The 20,274-nt window shown below is 37.5% G+C and overlaps 1 protein-coding gene across 2 annotated transcripts; it reads left to right on the forward strand.

The window, feature by feature from the left end:
- The first annotated feature begins 1,451 nt into the window (after positions 1-1,451).
- Positions 1,452-17,833, forward strand: LOC113072592 (AN1-type zinc finger protein 3-like). 2 transcript variants are annotated; one of them, XM_026245587.1, is made up of 7 exons: positions 1,452-1,510; positions 1,612-1,807; positions 10,937-10,977; positions 11,078-11,257; positions 11,617-11,682; positions 12,746-12,913; positions 16,408-17,833. In XM_026245587.1, exons 2-7 carry the CDS (start codon positions 1,737-1,739, stop codon positions 16,560-16,562), a joined length of 681 nt encoding a protein of 226 aa, XP_026101372.1. In that variant the 5' UTR covers positions 1,452-1,510; positions 1,612-1,736; the 3' UTR covers positions 16,563-17,833. The 2 variants fall into 2 exon arrangements, with proteins under 2 accessions (XP_026101372.1, XP_026101373.1); XM_026245588.1 differs by having other exon boundaries at positions 1,468-1,828.
- The last annotated feature ends 2,441 nt before the right edge of the window (positions 17,834-20,274 follow it).

Below are 20,274 nucleotides of genomic sequence, written 5' to 3' on the forward strand. Positions count from 1 at the left end.
GGGGGCACCATCTCAGTTGCTTAAAAAATTCTATATTAATATTAACATATGCATATACAGCAATACAAATATAAACATGAACATAAATACGGAATTATATATATATATATAAAAAAAGGTATTTTACGGTTAAGAAAATACTGCCATTTTCACTTTGTTAAACATATTCCATTGCTATTTATACTGTAAATTATTTTTTTATTTTTTTTTGCTGTAGAGCTAAAATCTTAACTGGTAAATAATACAATTTGTTTATTCAAATTTTTGTTTTATTAAAGTTCAGTTTTGACAATTTTCAGCTTCAAATACCAGGAGAGTCAGGTACAAGAACAGTTTCTTCTCCAGGCAATCTACCTCATGAACAGTTAAATGTTCTCCACTTATGCAATAAAAACATGCAATATCCTTATATTTATTTGTTACCCCTCCATCCTAGTATCCCTGCATCTTACTCAATCCTGTTCCGTTATAATTTATAGCACAATTGTTCATAAACTTATTTATTTGCAAATTATTATTATTTGTAAAAAAAAAAAACATTTTGTATTGCCTCTGTGTACTGGAAGCTTATGTCACTAAAACAAATTCTTTGTATGCACAAGCATACTTGTTAATAAAGCTCTTTCTGATTCTGATAGTAGTAGATTTTTTTTTTCATAATATTTGGATGTGGGGGCACAACAATGCAATTCTGCTTAGGGCACCCAATTGGTCAGTAGTGGCCCTGTATCTATCTATCTGTCTGTCTATCCGTCCATCCTTTTCAACTTTATAAATCTTATTTAAAGTCCATTAAGCATGTGTAACATTCAAACTCAAAGCTTACTTTCCAGTGAACCAACAACAGACTGATGCAGATGCACCTTCCTTTTCTAATTTTCATTCTTGAAGTGTGTAGACACAAATAGTTATGTACCCTGAATATTTTCAACACAACTTCTAAAAAGGTACTTATATAATAGAAGTTAAGATTTTTATACAATTCAATCACTGGAAACCCACCCTTCCGAGAGAGAGAGAGAGAGAGAGAGAGAGAAAGATGCAAAACTGTATGGCCTTGAGCCAGCGTGTTGTCAGTGTGATATTCAATGTCATGTATTTGAAGTGTTATTTCATTCTTTTAATACAATTGTATTTTGCTTCAATATGCGTTGTAGTCAAGGCTACCGTATGTACGGGTCTGCAGCAGGTCTTGTACTTAAACAGCTTTAAAGCACAAATCCCCTTTACAAACAAGGAATACAGCTTGGGACGTTCCAATTTCTTTTTTGGGGTACATTGGATCGCTAAAACTCTATTAATGTGATGTTAATATATACATGGTCGAACACGTAAACATAATAATATGTATTTAACTTTTACACAACAAGATTTTGTGAGAATATAAGCAAAACCGGAATGTTGTCGTTTAAATTATTTTTTACTTATGATTAACAAAACCCTATTCAAGACTTGGTATCTTCCACTCGCCAGCTGATCGGCCTCGACTCCCGGTGCGGTCCGTCGGACTGTACGCGGCCGTTAATTTCTTGAATTTTGTCAAAATTACATCGAATTCATAGAAACGGCCGCTCGTGTCCGCGTCTTTCACTTCTTATGCTTTGTTTTCAGCTCGGGGATTTCGTTGTAAAGCGTTTTTGATTAAACGTCGAGCCGAGGAATTCCCGCAAAAGCGTTAGGCCGCGAGCGGATCCCCGGTGTTTCCCGCAGAAACCTGCCGCCTTCACATCGCCACCATGGGGGACACAGGAAGCGAGCGCAGCAAGCCGCCTAGTATTCCTCCCCGCTGCCCTTGTGGATTTTGGGGGTAAGATGATTAATTTTACACGTGAGTATACCTGTGCGCCGAATTAGATGTGGACACGGCGAAAAATGTGAATGAAATGTGAAGTGTTTGTTGTTCATTGTTGTAGGCCGATGGATGGGGGTGGGGAACAACCACTCCTGTTTTTCACATCCACAGCTGCTGTTTCCCCTCGAACACGCATAAGACTCATACATCCATCAAACACACATTGCATTTAAATAACCAGGCTCATCTAAAGCAGATTTGGGCGATTTGGTGGTTTTTAACGAGCCTTGTGAGCTGGACTGACAGATCACTCATTTCCTACTGTCCTCTGTCACAATCATTGGCTGAGTTTGAAAGCCTTATCTTCACAGCTTTTTTGGGCATTATAGATTGCATAATGTTCGTTTTGTATTCAGAAAACTTATATATTGTTTATAGCATTTTAGACCGTTTGCAGATTTATTTTTTTGGCATCTTTCTTTGTTATTTTGATTCGGTCCATCATTTTATTTTTTATTTACATTTTTTTTGGCTGTATTTGAAATCTAGCGTCCTGCCTACTTAGGCAACATTTAAGTTGACAATCATTTTTGGATTGTATTTCAGAACCTAGTAAGATGGCTACCTAGATAGCTTTTTAGGGCATCACAGGTGACATTATGAGACATGCATTTCAAAACATTGTGTGTAGGCTTCCTAGACCAAGGGGGTTTCGATCTTTTAGAGGCTACAATCCTAGAATAAAAAAAAAAGCAGCTCTCTTTTTGTGTGTGTGTGTGTGTGTGTGTGTGTAAATGATCAAGTTTATGCTGTGAATCATTAATGTTTATAAATATATACATATTTTTCTATTGCATTATTGCACCATTTTCCTACTGGATTATTTATGCATTTGTATTTTTTATTTTTTACATTTATTATTATTTTAGAATGCCTTTTTAACACTGCGTTTCTGTAAACTTTTCCACTGAACCCTAGCACTCCCTTGCGGCCCCTTTGGGTCCCTTTGCCCCAATTTGAAAACTCTTGTCCTTGACAACATTTTGGGATTTTTTTTTCCTTCTTACCTAGACCACATTTTGAACATTTGATGCACAGTTCTGAAGCCTTAAAATTAGGGCTGCATGATTTATCGAACACGATTTATCGCTATTGTCATGCACATTTTGTCATTAAAGCAGGTTCTGTGATTAGTTGTAAATCTCCGTCACCTGCTTTCAGGTGGAGCAATATTTTCTACACAGAGCCTTAGTTCTCTGACTAGCTATGCAAAATCTTTTTCATAATCGTAGAATTATGAAATTGCTTGCGATAATGAAAGCTGTTTGTTTATCTTCTCTGTGAACTATGGCTCTGTGAAGTAATTCTGCTCCATCTGAGAGCACGTTGAAAATAGCACATTTAATAATGTTTTTTTACTACAAATTCACTTCATAACGTTAGTCAAGTGTTTGAAATAAATCCTTCAGTGAGATGATGTGGCTTCTTAAACAGAATAATTAAGGGCACACAGTATTTCATTGTATTCTAAGCAGTGATAAAGGCTATGTTGATTAGCATTTCATTCTAGATAAACTTTATTTCGATGAAAATTATAATAATAAAAAGTTGAATCAGTGAAAGCAGTTTAATCTGTTTATTCAGCTGTAGCAATAGGCATTTTCTGGATTCCTTCTTCGGGGCATATTTGGATTTTCGGATGGAGATTTACTGCTGATCACAGAACTGCTTCACTGAAAGTTACACATGACAATCGCGGTTTCTGCCTAATCGCGATTTATTGTCTTTGCGATTTAATTTAGATTAATATTGCAGCCCTACTTAAAATGCTGTTCAGGTAGACACAGTCATCAAAGGCTAATGACAGTTTGCCTTTTCCTCGAGTGACACATCAGTCAGGGCTCTTCTTCAAGCATGTGTCAGGCTCACAGGTGCAGTCATTTGACACTTCTAGCTGTCTGTGCTTTAAACAAATGTACCAGATCTGGGTAAGACCAAGACAGACCTCTGACAAGTGATCATTCCACAGCTTTTTATTAGCCATTTGTCAATTTGCTTTCATTATTAAAAAAAAAAACAGATAAAGCAAAGGTTGGATCAAATGCTGATGTAACACCAGTAATTACATGTTACTTTGCTTGTGAATCAAGTGATTTGATCACTTTACCCCATAACTAAACTATTTTAAGAAAAGGCTTAATCTGACTTTTTTATTTTGTATATTAGATCGTAAATCGGTTGAGAGGTCAGTGTTTCACAAAGGAGATTTAGGGAACTGAATGTGATAGAAATGCCTGCTAATTCTATGTGCATATCTTCATAATTGATTAATCAGTGGTGGATCAGTCACATCTGTCGACTTGTCATCCAGCAACCAATTAGAAGACCATTTTTGTCCACACATTCCAACAAAGTAAGGTTCACTGAACCAGTGTTGTGAGTTTGGGTTGAGACTACCTGTTTAGTGCATCTAGCCACAAAAAAAATGTCAGAATGCAATGTCATGCTTTATTGCAATATTAAATTAATGACCCAATTGAGTGCTGTCATTTGGTCAGAAGCATTCTCTGGAACGAAGTCAAGGTTTACCTCAATGTGTGGGTGGGTGTGTGTGTGTGTGTGTGTGAGAGAGAGAGTACATGGGTGTGTGTGTATTTTGTTAGATTAAAAATGATGACAAGTGATGAATAATCCACAAATTGGTCTTTTCATCTTTGTCATGATCCCTATAGTATAGCTCTTTGCTTTAAATGTCATGTTTGTGTGACTGAAAGACTCCCAATAGATTGCAGCAGTGGTTTATTTTGGACTCTATTCAAGTGACAGTTGCTGTCATTGTAGATGCACATGAGGTTTGAAACGGGACGTTAACATGGCACATCATATCTGGCTTTTGATAGCTGTGTCCTGCAGATTTAAACCACAGCCCATCTTTATTCTGATTCCTTGACTGTTTTTCCCTTTCAGACTCCGACTTGAACAGATTGACTGGTTTGCTTTGTGTATAGATGTACAAAATGATACAGTAAATGTCCTGAAAGAGGTGTATGTTGACTCAGCCTTGTAACGTCAAAGTCCCAGTTTTCCTTTTTACTGTGATTATTTTATTTTATTTTATTTTTATAATTACTGCAGGTAGTGCTGGGCGGTAAACCGGTTAGTACTGAAAACCAGTTTAAATTTTCATTACGATATAAATTTTTAATAAACAGGCATACCAATGTATTTAATTACTCAACGTTCAGAATGAACATTATGCTGCGCCGCGTCTGCGCGACACTGTTTCAGACAGACCCTTTACAATGTTGCAGCGACTGCGAGGCATGGTGAGGGTAAACTCAGCAGTGCTCTGGTGTTACGTTATAATGCCTGTTTCACACATACTTTATCTGCAGTGTGTATTGCGTGTTTTTTTTACGCACCCATGTTATCGGGTTCCAGCGTTCATACTGCACGAGGTTGCGGTCTGTTGTTTGGAGGTTTTTTGGTTTCCAAAAATCCGACGTCAACCAAACAACCATTTTATGCAAGTGCTGTCGGGCTAAAAGAACATCTTGGAATATCATTGTACACCTGATTATGCATAAAAAAAAAAAAAAACGTCATAAACCGGGAAACTGGCATAATTTAGAAAAAAAAAAACGTGATATAAATTTTTGTTCAAACCGCCCAGCACTAACTGCAAGCTCCAAAGAAAAAAAAAAAGTATGATAAAGTCCACTTGACAGAAAGCATACAGTAGTTTTATGTGATAAAGAGGCCAAGATCTCATTATTTGTATTATTCAGCAGCTCTCCTTTTGTACTCCATGAAAAATAAAATCATATGGGTTGGGAATGACATGAGGGTGAGTAAATCATGATTTGTAAAGTCAAGTTTGATTAATTTGTCATTGTTAAAGCTGTCCATTTGTGTGTGTCTTTGCTTTCTGCATTGTTTTCTTTGCAAAAACTGTAGGTTGGTAGATGTTGTTTTAATGTTTATTGGTGTATTGGTGCATTTAAATGACCATGATTAAATGGCATTATTGTTATTGTTTAGTATGAAGCTTTGAGGTAGCATTAAACATTTTTAGTTTACAAATGGTTACAAAATCATTTAAGCCATTTTATAACAAATCCCTATTTAATTTTTAAATGCATTTAATAATTAGTCACCCAACCTCATAAACAGTTAAAGGGTTAGTTCAGCCAAAAATGAAAATTAGCCCATAAATAACTCACCTTGAAGTCATCCTAGGTGTATATGACTTTCTTCTTTTAGACAAATTTAGTTGGAGTTATTTAAAAAATTGTCTTAGATCTTTCAGGCTGTTTGATGCCACTCAGTGGGTGTTTCACTCCATTGGTCCATGAGAATTTTAATAAAAAGCTCATCCAATAAAAAAGTGTCTCACAGTTGTAAACGAAGTAGTTTCAGGGTAATGACGTATGGAGGTCAGCTTTGCACATGCACGGCTCAGAAGTGACGCACGCGGAAACGCAACAGAAAGCTATAAACAAAACAATGGTCACTAATTACAAAACGAGGATTTCGATATAAGCTAAGACAATACTAGTTTTCCTTACAAGGACACTTTGCTTCCTTTGCTACTGTTAACAAATGTTGGTTTTACACTGACCTCATACGTCATCTGCTCGGAGCTGCTTCTGTTTTATAACTGAGCGCAAGCTAGATTAAAGTGATTATTACATTCTGAATATGGATATGTTTCTTACAAACCATTGGACAAAGCGTAAAACCTAGAAAATCAATATTTGAGGGAAAGGTTTCGGCTAACCTGTTGCATGTGTAAAAGCAGTCTCGAAACATGAGTGGTTCTTGCCTAAACCTTGTGTAGACTTGCCCAGCCAGTGTTGAATGGCACAGGCAAATGCAGCTCTGTTTTGATAACCAGTGTCAAGAAAAATTGTGCACACCTACTTGAAATGTAAAACAACAGCACATCCTTCTATATATGGGTAATCTAATATGTAATTTCACTTGTTTTTGTTTACAACTGTATGAATGCAAACCAAAAGATCTAATTATTCATAGCAAAAATGTTTGATTTTAAAGTTGAATCAAAATCTGTACTGTTTAGGCTTGGGCGGTATCCAAATTTTGATACTGTCAAACCTCCTCCCTATTTTACTTAGGTTTTACTGTGAATGATAAAAAAAATATGACGTAAGGCTCAGACAGCATCACCAAACTGTTGGCTTGTGCCCAAACCGTTCAGAAACTGAATAACAAACACTAATACTGAAACAATGACAAAATAACATAAACATCCAGAACAGTTTTCACGCAGAGACGTGCACACAAATCAATTAAAATTAAATCGCACCACCCAAACAACTTTTCATAGCAAAGAGCAGCTTATTAAAAAAAGTGCAAATAGACCCACAACAGTCAACCAGAGTTGAATTAACATAAACATGGCAAGTGGCATCATATCTAGTCAAGGCAGCATTTTTCCACCAGAGAAGTGGGTCCTCGTCTCCTTGAGTAACTGGCCCAAAACAGTAGGCTGTTATTTCAGCTCCGATTCAGCTTCGATTAATCCTTGTCTCCCATATAAGTGCATTGTTTTTTTTTTTTAGTATGAAGGTATTGAAACTGATACCGTTGCTACTCTTAGATCCCGCGGTATACCATATTACCGTATTACCGCCCAAGCCTAGTACTGTTCCACAAAGACATTTCTTTATACGTGTAGATAGAGGGCGCTGCAGTTCAGAGGGGCTGAAGTGTGAAGGGCAGCAGTGGCGTTTAATTTTTCATCCCATTTCCGAACTTCCATCTGGCATCTTCCATTTTAACACCTGTTAGCACGTCGGTCTTGTCATTTTCAAGCATGCATTATCTTTTGGGAGGTGGTGCAGGCAGGGAATGAGTGTGGAGAGTGAGATCATCTGTTGTGTTTGGATCCACCGTCCCCTGTGATTCCCACAGAATGCTCTCATTACTGCTAAAGAAAGCCGTAACCAATTCAGTGTTACTTTATTTTTCTTTCAATGTAATTGCAGTAATATTAGACCTTGAACAGCAGTTACTTTTTAAAATATGCAACGTTCTCGTTGCTAGCTGAGTTTCTGCAGATGTTGACGTCACGTATACAGAGATGTGGTGGTTTATGTGTGTATTCAGTTATTAGGTAGGACTTCACATGCTGGTGAATAGATGCTAAGAGTCTGGAGTGTCCTGTTTGAGTGAATCGTTACATTTGGATCAGAATCTGAATAGCTTTTTGATAGCATTTGAGACTTTGAGTATGTTTGTAGATATAGCATCATCTTTTGAAGAGACATATTTGCTGTTTTTGAAAAACTTTTTAATTATATAAAACAATAATAAGTAAAACATTAAAATGGTAATATTGTTTTGTTTAGTATGTAGTTAGAGCCAATTATTGGCAGGTGGGTTCATTCTGTAGGAAGCACGGCATCAATAACGTCTCTGAATTAGATTCGGTGTTATTTAGTTAAATGGCTTGATTAAGGGTGTGATGATTGGGCTGTTTCCTCATTTCATAAGCCTTAATTACAGATGACATTTAACAGAAGATGTCAGATTAATCCGGAGAGAGGCCGCTTGATTGAGCTGGAGTCATGTGACTGAGGAAGACCATGCATGCACACACACACACACACATAAAAAAAGTTGCATTTCCTGAAAATATCTAAAAGTTTGGCTGCACAATAGGGATGCACAATCATGATTTTTCATGGCCGATTCTGATACAGATTTTTTTTACAAGCAAACTGGTCGATACCGATTTCCGATTTTTCCTTTATTTATTTTTATCTTTAAGCAACAAACAAAAAAGAAGGAAAGTGTGCATAAATAAGATGTTTATTTGGTATTTAATAGGCCAAACTGGCTTTTGGCTATTGAAAAACAATAACCATCTGAAATTGCACAATAAGTAGCCTACATTCAATACAAACACAGATGGTACAGACATCAGCATTTAGCTTTTGTTTTTGAATTGGGTTGAAAATACATAGAACTGGCCTTAAATTAAAAGATTTACTGTAACCATGTGGAATTAAAGGCAATAACTGCATAGTTCTACAGTCCAAACAACACAATCAACACACATTCAATAAGATGTTTCTTAATCAGCATTCAGTATTTTAGTTTTGGTTTAAAAAAATATATATCTTTACCAGTGAGACTAAATAAAATTATGCTATATAAATATATTATTCCAAAATGTTAAAATTAAATAATGTTGATGCGAATAAAACAAAGATGCAACGTGTTTCATTCATCCAATTAAAAAACAAAGTAGGGTAATGATTCACATATTTTTTAACTTGAGCTAATGAAATTTGAATAACTGTTGTCTAAAGTTAAAAAAATATAGATGTGAATCATAACCCAAAATTTTTTTAATTGGATGAATGAAGCACTTAAATTTTTTTTTAAGTGTGCTACAGCAGGTGATTTTTAAATCAAATTAAGTCTGTTATTTTAAGGTAAAGTAAAAATAATCATCCTATCCAGAACTGACGTTTACTTCTGGCTTTTCAAACGTGTATGCAATTCTACTTTACAAAAATAATGCTTATTTTGTACGCCAGTACACCAACGGCTGATCGCTTTCAGACGTGTAGCTATGCACTTCCAGTGCTGAACAGCTGCCCGTGTCCTGCGCACAGATTTGGAAACACTTCCACACAAATTACATGATAGCGAATGATTACAATGTAGTCTGTGCACGCGAGCGCACTTCTGGAAAAATTGGCCAAAAAAAGACCAAAAACCGGTATATGGCCGGTCAACCGGTGCATCCCTACTGCACAATGTGGGTAAATGTCATGTATGTTAGAGTTAAAGTGTTTGTGTTTTTGTGTGTGGGTATGTGCTTTTTTTCTCCCCAACTGAAGTTGAATGCATTTTAAACATTATTGGTTTTAATGCAATCATTTACCACTTAATTTTTCTTTTACACAACCATTTACACAACAGCTGCGTAATATATTAGCAAGTATCTTGTTTGTTACTAGCTCTCATCATGTAGCTTTAATTACTGATAATCACTTTCTTTTTGGATCATTAGCCAGCAAATCCTTGGTGAACATAGCAAGGGTAATGAAAGTTGCAAGTATGGAGTGTAGGTTTAATTATCGATTCAAGTGGCTGTTCAAAATATCCTCACTCACAGATTCTTTTGTACGTTACATTTTGGATTTGATCAAAAGTGGTGATGTATCATTGGTTGTCGAATTGTAGACTTTATAATTAGTTTAATCTTCCACCCATGCAATCTATTCTGGCTGATTTGTGGACCAGTTTTTTGTTGGTGGGCTTTATTGCATTGATCAGCCAGTCATAATATGTCAGTGACAATCATTATAATCAGCACTGTCAAAAACAACTTTCCAACCTTTTTATTCCTCATACACACACAGATGCCCCAGTGGTGTGTTCATGTAGTGATGTGCTCTTCAAGACTCTAATGTGCGCACATCTTCTTAATATTTATTATTCCTACCCACAATGCCCTGCTCTCTCCCCATGCTTCCTTCCGCCTCCTTGATTGGGTGCTGATTATGATTGCTCTTGATTGTGCTGAAGAAGGTCTGTTGATGTTGTTTTCATTGGTAACCTGTGTCATCCTGGGAGACAGTTTCAAACGTGTGCAGGAAGTGCAATGGCTGTTTGCGTGTGTGTAAAGTAAAGTGTTTGATGTCACCACCCTCAGACTGCAAGCAAAGAACAGTGAAGAGCTCTCCACTGAAGAGGCCTCTGAGGCTTTGTTCACACTGCAAACAATTCCCATTTGTTTTTCAAATGTCCCCACTAAAATAGCTTATTAAATAGGTATTGCTCTTGTGTTGGGGAAAACTTGATTGCAAGCCATAGGGTTGTTTGTTTTGTGAGCAAATAGTTTTTTCAAGACTTTTTGAGTTCTTTTCAGTGAGTCAGAAGAACTGGTTCTAAATCAAATTCACTTCTACACACCTTTGTCCAGTAATCACAAACAATTGGAAAGGTCATGTAGGAAATGCATTGGATAAAGTATGGGAACCCTTTAATTTGTTTGTTCTGTTTTTCTTTTTTTTTGTATTGAAATCTGTACGAAGAATTATGGAATTTCTCTATATAGATATTCAAGGGAACATCTTCTTTCTATCCTTTTTTTCTCTCCAGGTCCAGCAAAACCATGAACCTATGCTCCAAATGTTTTGCTGGTAAGTGACTTACATCACATGGTCTATATAATCACAGTTATACTTGAATCAGTGTGTCTGAACTGTGTTTGAGTGATGCTCTGTCTGTTCTCTCCCTCAGACATACAGAAGAAACCACCAGACGAGGACTGCACTCCAGAGCCCGCCCCCAGCTCAAGCAATAGCCAATCAGCAGTCTTCTGTAACGAGATGAGCAGCAGCAGTAGCCAAACCCAGTCCTCCAAGCCAGCCAGCTCTGAAGAGCCCTCGACAGAAGCCACGCCTCTTCCTGCACAGGACGGTGAGGACACACAAATTCTGTCTTCAAATAACTGAGATGACATTTCAACGCTTGTTGCATCTAGTCTCAGATGGACCCTTATTTTTTTAGTATCACACAGCAGTCATAGAGAATGATAGACCACTGCAAGATAATACTGCAGTTGAAGACAACCTGAAAATCTGAATCCTTTGAGATCTAGACCAGTGGTTCTCAAATGGAGGGTTGCAGGGAAAAACGCTTCTAAATAGCAACACCAAGGTCATGGGTTTGATTTCCAGGGAACACATGAACTGATAAATGCAATGTATATATAGTTTCGAATAAATTCATCTGCCAAATGCATAAATCTAAATCTTATATCATTCTCTCTCTCCCAGAAGTCTCCAGTACAGACACAGCTCGCGGCACGCTATCCACTCCTACAAAACGACCCTGCGACTCAGGTACACCTCACCACTGTTCTGTATGTGTGTGTGTCTGGCAGCTTTTAATAATCGTCTAGCACATCACACCACTGAGGAACGGAGTTGTAAATCTACAGCAGCAAATGAATGTGGTTAGACTCAAAGCATCTGTTTGAAGGTAATCAGGTGTTGCAAATTACACAAGTTAACTTTCTCCATAAGTTAACATAATTGATTTTTTTTTTTTTGTGAATCAATGCAAAAATGTTTCATTACTTTACATTCTTTCCACCTCTCCATCCAAAAAAAGTAAGAGTTTTAAAGCTCTAAAACCACTGGAAGCTCTGGTTTATACTGAATAACCAAGGGCAGAGAGAGCTAAATCAGTAGAGTAGAAGCTTTGGTCAAACCATGTGTATTTGCAAATTTTCTGCCACCTCTGACATCCCTCTGCAGTGGGTCCAAGTTATACCCGCTTCTTAGAACTGGGTGCTATGGCGATATATTTAGAGATAACACATCTGAAGCATGCACAGAAAGTCGCCCCTCAGACAGCTTGTGATTACAGATTTAGTTCTCTTTTGTGGCTAATTTTGTTTATCTGGTCAAATATACATGAAATGATGTCAGAATGCACTTGCATCTTGGTTAGTATTTACATAAACACAGCTGGCTATGACACAAATTGATGTGGACCAGGATGTTACATCTGTGCATTAGGTTTTAAAGGGACAGCAGCCTAATTTACATGCTGCTGTCTGTGTTGTTAATGTTATGTATCTACAATTAACTGTTTTGTTACCAACATTTTTTAGATATCATCTTTTGTGTTCAACAGAAGAAAGAAAATCTTATAGGTTTGGAATAAGTGGAGGATGAGTTAATCATGGCAGGATTCTACTATTGAATAGACTTACTGAACCTGAAAAATGTATTGTAAAGTTTCAGAAATGTAATTATTCATATTCTGAATCATAATTTTTTTGGATGAGTGGGAACACCATTCAGAACAACTTGGCACACACTTAGTAAGGCCTACATCCTTTAAATCTAAAACAGCAATGCACTTGCAACTACATAAGTGTGTGTTTTGTGTGTTCAGCCTCAGGATCGGAGAGCGAGTCGTCTCCAGAGAAGCGTGTTCGTGTCGGTGAAGCCTCATGTTCTGAAGATTCTCCACGAGTTCCCAAGCAAAAGAACCGGCGGCGGTGCCATCGCTGCCAAACCAAACTGGAGCTCGTACAACAGGAGCTGGGGTCCTGTCGCTGTGGTTAGTATGGCCGTCATCTTGTGGCTTGTCGTCTGTTAGATGATGTGGCAAAACTGTAATGCTTCCTGATTCGCATGCCTGAAATCTGGACAGCTTTGTTGATGGCAACGAAAGTTTTTAAGTTTTGTCACCTCACATCACTAGTTCTGAGACGTGTAGAATAATGTAAATGATGGGCTTTCCAATTCTGCCGATTCCGTGTGGGTTTGTTCATTCCTTAACTGACATTTAGCAATTTCAGCAAGAATGTTTCGATCCCTACAGAAGTAAAGGAGTACATTTTAACCCCCCTCGGCCATTTAAATGTTAGACTCTAACTGTAGGTAATGAAATAAAGGAGCATTTAAACATGATTGTGCCATTAACATCAGTCCTCCTGGCTGTGCTAGTTATTTTTTGTCTTGTTTTGTTCAACTGAAGGTGGTATTGTAAGTCATCAGTCTAATGACAATTCCCGCTGCTCTGCTAATACACTTATGAATCTGTCTGTTCCCGTGACAGCTCGCATCTGAGTCATTATCCCACCGGGGTTTATCTCAGACAGGACTCCTGCAGTTATTTGATGCCGAAAACTCTGCCGCATTTTCATCCTATGGTTAGGAAATCTGTTTTGATGTACAGTAACGGATAATAACCTGTGGTCCAGTGAGCAAGTAATCGAATTAACAGAATTGTTCAAACTAGGGATGCACCAAAATGAAAATTCTGGGCCGAAGCGAAGCTGAGAATTCTGGATGTACTTCGGCGTAAACCAAGACCGAAAATGCTTTTCAATAATAGTTTATTTTTTTTTTTTATTAAATGATATAAAATAGTTTTGTAAGACTTTAACTCAATTTGAATGATACTGGATTTAAAAAATACAAGCCAATTAAATAATCACACTTTAATTGAAAGTAAAACAATAAAATTGGACAGAAAATATAGTAATATTAAATGTCAAATCGGTTATTTTTAAGTTCTATGCAACAGAATCAGATTTAACTGAATGTTTTAGTCCAACAAAGCTATTACTATTGGAGCATGTGAGCAAAGCATAGCATCAGGAGAGGGCAGCGTCATTTTACCAGCGCCGCCCAGTTCAGCTATACTACACCATGTTACAGCAGTAGCACCATTGAAACAGGAACAAGTGTGCTGCATAGAAATTTCCTGTCAGCACCTTATTTGAGCGGACCCTGATGTTCCAGTGAGCGTTCAGATGGGCCAAGAAGCAAAACCTTAGAGAGGAATATTAAGCAGAGCGTCTCACCATGCAGTGAGTACTGCTAGAGGGAGAGTGAAACCTGCCAGCTGAACTACTGCGCTGTGCTGCACGCCATATCATTTCAGCTGATATTTTCAGTTGTTATTCTCTTTTGGCCGATGATTTTAGGCACATCCCTAGGTCAAACGAGAAAATTTACTCACCCTCAGGTTATCCCAGATGTAGGTGTGTTTGTTTCTTCATCAGAATATTTAGCATTGTATCACTTGCTCACCGATGGATCCTCTGCAGTGAATGGGTGCCGTCAGTATGAGAGTCCAAACAGCTGATAAAAACATCACAATAATCCACAAGTGATCCACAAACTCTCCAATCCAGCATTTAATGTATTGTGAAGTGAAAATCTGCATGCTTGTATGAAATGAATCCACCCTTAAGGTGTTTTTACTTTAAACTTTTGCTTCTGTCCAAAACACAAGTCCACAGTTCATAATATTGGTTTCTCTAGTGAAAAATTCCATCCCATGTTGTCCTCTCACATGAAAATCCACTGACATATTTGTTTAGAACTGTTTACACTAATAAATGGTGCTTGATCTGTATATATTTCTCTCCTGATTGATTTCCTGATGACGGTCTCTGGAAAAAGCTATATTTTGGATCAAGGATTCATTTTAGACAGAAGCGATGGTTTTAAGATAAAACCTTCTTTGTGATGGATCTATTTCTGTTGATAGACTGGAGTGGTGTGGATTATTGTGATGTTTGGACTCTCATTCTGACGGCACCCATTCACTGCAGAGAATCCATTTATGAGCAAGTGATGGAATGCTACATTTCTCCAAATTTGTTCCCATAAAGAAACAAACTGAGAGTGGGTAATTTTTCAGCTAGTTTTTGTTTTTCGGTAAAGTACTCCTTCAAGTGTTTGACTGATTCAGACCTCTGCTAATCGATTTTATTTGTTAATATGAACCGCCTCCAATTGAGTGAATCTTTCATGAATTGGGCAGCACATTATGCTTTGTTCATGGTTGCATGCAGTCAGTGAGAACAACGCTGCACAATGTTTTTCTTTCTCATCAGACAATTCAAAAGCTGACAACTCATCTACAATATAAATGCACATTTTTGACCATGTGGCTGCAGCTTCAGCGACGTCGCTCCTGAATAGCACTACATGATGCACTGGTGTGTGCAGTGCCGTGCAGCTCTTCTGTGGCTGCAGTAATTGAAACATTGTAAGCTTTTAATCATCTCTGACTCATTAAAAACACCATGTGTATTAATGAATATATTAAACTGCTTAACAAGACTCTCTTCTTAATGAGGCTCTTAGGATGGAATGGATCCTCCTCCGTGTGCAGATCTGGTTTTTATTTACTTGGAAATGAGCTCAGATCACAGTTTTTACATAAGACGTCTGAATAGACTACATAGAATTATAATAATATATAATATACAAAAAATGCTATTTTTTTCTATTATTATTTGTATAATGTACTTACATTTTTATTAAACATTATTTTATCAAAAAAAAAATGTATGTAATTTGTTTCAAAAAATTGCTTTTCATATTATATTTTATTTCATATTATTTTTCTTTTAAATAATACGAATAGCACTTTTGTGCTAATACATTTCCTTTATTTTGTTTTCAAATTATAATTTTATTTTGTTTTGAATTAATTTAATATCTTGTTATAGCTTCTATCATAGCTAAGCTACAAACACTATAAATGCACAATTATTTTTATACTGACTGAACACTAAATTGAGAACTGAAATTAGATTTGGAGTGGGGAAAAAATGGCAAAAACACAGTAAAGAGATTTGCACTGAAGGATAGACCCAAGTAATATCTAGCTTTAGGATATCATCGAGACTTGGAGGATTAGCTCTTTTTCAATTGTTCCAGTTGTAAGCACCTCCAACAACACCTTCATCATGCCAGTGTTGCACTGCATTGGCAAGCACCACTAAAATCCTTTTCTTTTTGCTTAGAAATGATCGGAGCTCCTTATAATCTCTGTGCAAGCTCTCCGGCATTAATTTTAAAAAGCCATCACTTCAGCTGGGTTAACAGTGACGTAATTGGTGACTTTTCAGAGCCATTCCTGATGTCTTAAAGAGGCGGCGTGTGTGGGAAGCAAAATGTGCTCTCAAGCATGCTGTTAAAATACGTTAAACTGAGGGTCACGTGCTGAGCTATTAAAATCAACCTTGAGCAGATTATACAACACTTTCATCTCATTTTGATCGCTCTCCCTCTCTCTCTCGTCTTCAGGTTATGTGTTCTGCATGTTGCACCGGTTGCCGGAGCAACACAACTGTATGTTTGACCATCTGGGCCGTGGCCGAGAGGAAGCCGTGCTGAAGATGGTTAAACTGGACCGCAAGGTGGGCCGAACCTGCCAGCGCATCGGAGAGGAGTGCTCTTGAACGCCCCGCTGCACACATATACACACACACACCAACACACACACACACACGCTTATCCACCGCCCACATGACTCAATTACCTGTTAGTGGCATCTTTTTTCCTCCCAACACATCTCAGAGGACCTACACCCCTGCTTGACCTCTGACCTGTGACCCCATCAGTAGCCTTGTGCTCATCACACACAGGCGACCCGCACAGCCTTAACTTTCTGTTATCTGTCCCTCCACACACCCAAACGCAGGTCAGCAGGTCAAACGAATTTTCCGGTCTGTACTTGGGAGAACTGCTCTCGTCTCAGAGGCTGCGATCGACTCCAGGGGAAACACATCGATCGATCGAGACCTCTGGGAACTCCTGCTCCAGCGTTCCGATGACAGACACTGTCCGAGGGAAGGGGGGTGACCTGGATCAAACAAGTCCCCTCCGTCCCGAAAAAAATAAATAAAAAAAAGGCCAGGTATAGCTCTGACGCAGCTCGAGCCGACGGGCCACATCAGAGCCGTGCCGTTTTATTTGCGTACACTCACACTCACATATGCACTTACAGCTGTGTTTTCATATGCTGTTCGGCACGAGGGCCGAGGCGAAATCAGACGGTACCCTTCGGTTTGGGTTCGGTTGGGAAAGGGCAGCCCACAGCTCATCTGAGAACTAGTTTGTTCAGGTCTGAATAATCACACTCTGTAACCTCGTACGACTCCCATCAGATTGCCTCTTTTAAAGATCTCGGTGGCTTTTTTTTTTCTTTTTTCTCTCAGTTTCTCTCCTTCATGCTCACTAGTTCCTGTACTTATTTCCTGCCTGCTCATGCTAACCTTTCTTTCTATATTCTCTTGATTCATTCACTCTTTTTGGTTCTTTCCTTCCCTCCCTCACATGCGTTATGGAGGGATGTGTTCAGCTCTGGTGGGAACGTGGAAGGCGGAGTCTCAATTTACCGGCGCTGTTTTTTTGTTTTGTTTGAATTTTTTTTTTTTTTACTTTAACTGGTTTTCTGTTGAGATGTCGACATGGACAGAACTGAAGAAAAAAAATGAATATTGTGTATCTTAAGAAAAATCCTTATTTAACCTCCTTTGTGTTTCTGGTTAACTCTCACTCTAAGCATAGAGCTGCATTACTTTGCCCTTTTTAGGTTAACATAAAAAAAAAACATACAAAAAAAACGAAGATATGGATAAGATAAATTTCTGTAGCCTTTCTTTTTTGTTTTCTTGTTTTCCTTTTCCTTTCCTCTTTTGCTGAAAAAGAATAAAATTGGATTAGAGGATGTATGGTGTGCTTTTCATTTTTACTATATTAAAGCGTGATTTTCATTTATATACACAGAGCTTGTGCAAAAACATGTTGATTTATACAGCTGAAGAACAATTCATAAATATACTAATACACTACCATTTAAAGTTTGGGGTCAATAGGTTTTTATTTACTTTTTTGAATTAAGTTTCTTATGATCATCGAGGCGGCATTTATTTGATGATAAAATAGAGTAAAAAACTGATCTGCTGCTCAAAAATATTTCTTATTATTAATGTTAATAATAAGTTACTTAGTTTTTTTTTTTGTATTTTTATATTTTTATTTTTTTAAATATAAAAGCATTTATTTGAAATCGGAATCTTTATTAGAACTATTAAACACTTTCTCTTCAAAAAGCTAAATGTACTGACCAAAAATTTGAGTGAGTAGTGAAGCTGTAATTCTTCAATAAAGGTTTTCTCTTTAATAAATTATTACAACAGACCGTTTATGTGCAGGAGATTCTAAAAGAAAAAGACAGAGCTTGAAAATGCAGGTCAGAGCTCGATTTGGAACCGGGCCGACAATAATTCTCTTTTTTTTTTTTTATGTGGTTAGAAAAATTGTTAACCAACACAAGCCAAATGTGAATTCCTTTGACAAATAGGTTAGCTGTAAAGGCTGGAAGCACAGCCGTAGGACAGACAGAAATTAGTGGGCTGGAGGAATGGCTTCATGAATTCTCCTGGATGAAATGAACACCTGTGACCCAGTTTCAACAAAACCTGCATCAGGAGCCCCGCAAACATGGGTCTGACGGTGACCATTCATAAAGCGCTGCTGTTTAAGGTCAGTGATGTGAAATCTGTGGTTGAGAAGCTCTGATCCTGGATCACATGAGCACAGTGGACCTACGGTGGTCTGGAAGCTATGAGCTCATAATGACTGTCTGAAACCAGAGGCGGCTGTCTTACTGCTAAGTCAAAATGATTTAATAGAAGCTTATTTCTGTTTCAGACGGTCAACATCTTGTGTAATAGGGTGGTGTATAATATGGTCCATGAATATGGTACATTTTAACGTCCTGTTAGACTTATTAGCTAGGGCTGAATTCAGGTAAACTGAGAAACATTTTGTCATTGAATTGACTGGAAAATGTCTTAATTAAACTGAATTCACCCTGTTTCATAAAATGATATCTAACTAAATAGATTCACATACAACATGAAAAGCCTCTATCTTTAAATGCATTAAATATCTGTATTCCCTTTTCAATTGTATATAATCAAATTCATGCAATGTCAGTGTGTTATTAATGATGTGAATGTAAAAAGCAACATTCCTTTATTATGAATTAAATTTAAATTATTATTATTTATTTTTTCAAATAAGGCATCAGTGTTTAAAATTATTTACCTGAATTTTGGTGACAGGCCTGCAAAAACTGCAAACCTCACAGAAAAAATAATATATAGATTTAAAATAAAAGTTTCTACAGTTTTACACACGCATGCTCACAAATGCTACATTTATTTGATGAAAAATACAGTAAGAGGAAATACAAAATATTTCTAAAAACTATCATTAGAAATGATAATATTTCACAATATTACTGTATATTTAAACAAATGAAGCAGTGGATATTGTCAGTTCAGTTGTATGATGAGTGTTGAATCTTCCCAGACATCAGTCTCAGCTCTGTGTCAGGAATCTCTAATAGAGCAATCAAATAGTGAGAGAGTGATCTGCTCACTTGGAAAGCAGTTAGGAATGGAAATATTAATATTTTATTGTTAACAACATATTTTTCATACCTTAATTTCAGTAAATGTTATGAAATTAGAGAACTAAGCCAATAGCAGCGCTGGCGGTGTCATTTGATTTGGATGGGAACATCGGATTGTGAATCATTTGAGTCAGTTTGCGTGTTCAGAGCAGGTTCGCGGATCATTTGTATCAGTTCAAGAGTTCGGAGCGGGTTCGTGAACCATTTGAGTCAGTTCAGGAGTTCGGAGCGGGTTCTCGAATCATTTTAGTTAGTTTGGGGATCACGAACTGGGAGTTCGGAGCATAGACATATAAATACCTAGACGCCTCATTGGCCGCTTTGAGCCGTTGCCGCAATACGTCAACGCGTCCGACATGTTAGTGAGGACAAGACCAGGGGCGGCGTTAGGGGTGGGCTAAGGGGGCTGGAGCCCCGAATGTTTTCAGTAAAGCCCCGAATGTTTTTATTACTACCATGCCATCAATGAGTTTTCATGCCCAATAAAGTAATTTATATTAGAATTTAAATAAATAAATAAATAAAGATCTCTCGACTCTCACGTCCACAGTGTCTGTAAATTTACCCAAGTAAGTTACACGTTGTCATTCACACCCGACGAAAACCGCCCACTGAGTCTAGTGCTTCTGACTGACATGTAAACTGGCCAACCATCGATGAGCGTCTGTACGATCCAGCCAATGAAA

The sequence above is a fragment of the Carassius auratus genome, unplaced genomic scaffold, assembly GCF_003368295.1.
Source record: "Carassius auratus strain Wakin unplaced genomic scaffold, ASM336829v1 scaf_tig00009580, whole genome shotgun sequence".
NCBI classification, from domain to species: Eukaryota; Metazoa; Chordata; class Actinopteri; order Cypriniformes; family Cyprinidae; genus Carassius; species Carassius auratus.

Excerpts from the sequence above, each read along its gene's own strand:
- LOC113072592 (XM_026245587.1), top strand. The coding sequence starts at position 1,737 with ATGGGGGACACAGGAAGCGAGCGCAGCAAGCCGCCTAGTATTCCTCCC. Across the intron at positions 11,258-11,616 it reads GCCTCTTCCTGCACAGGACG|AAGTCTCCAGTACAGACACA; the intron begins GTGAGGACACAC and ends TCTCTCTCCCAG. Across the intron at positions 12,914-16,407 it reads GCTGGGGTCCTGTCGCTGTG|GTTATGTGTTCTGCATGTTG; the intron begins GTTAGTATGGCC and ends TCTCGTCTTCAG.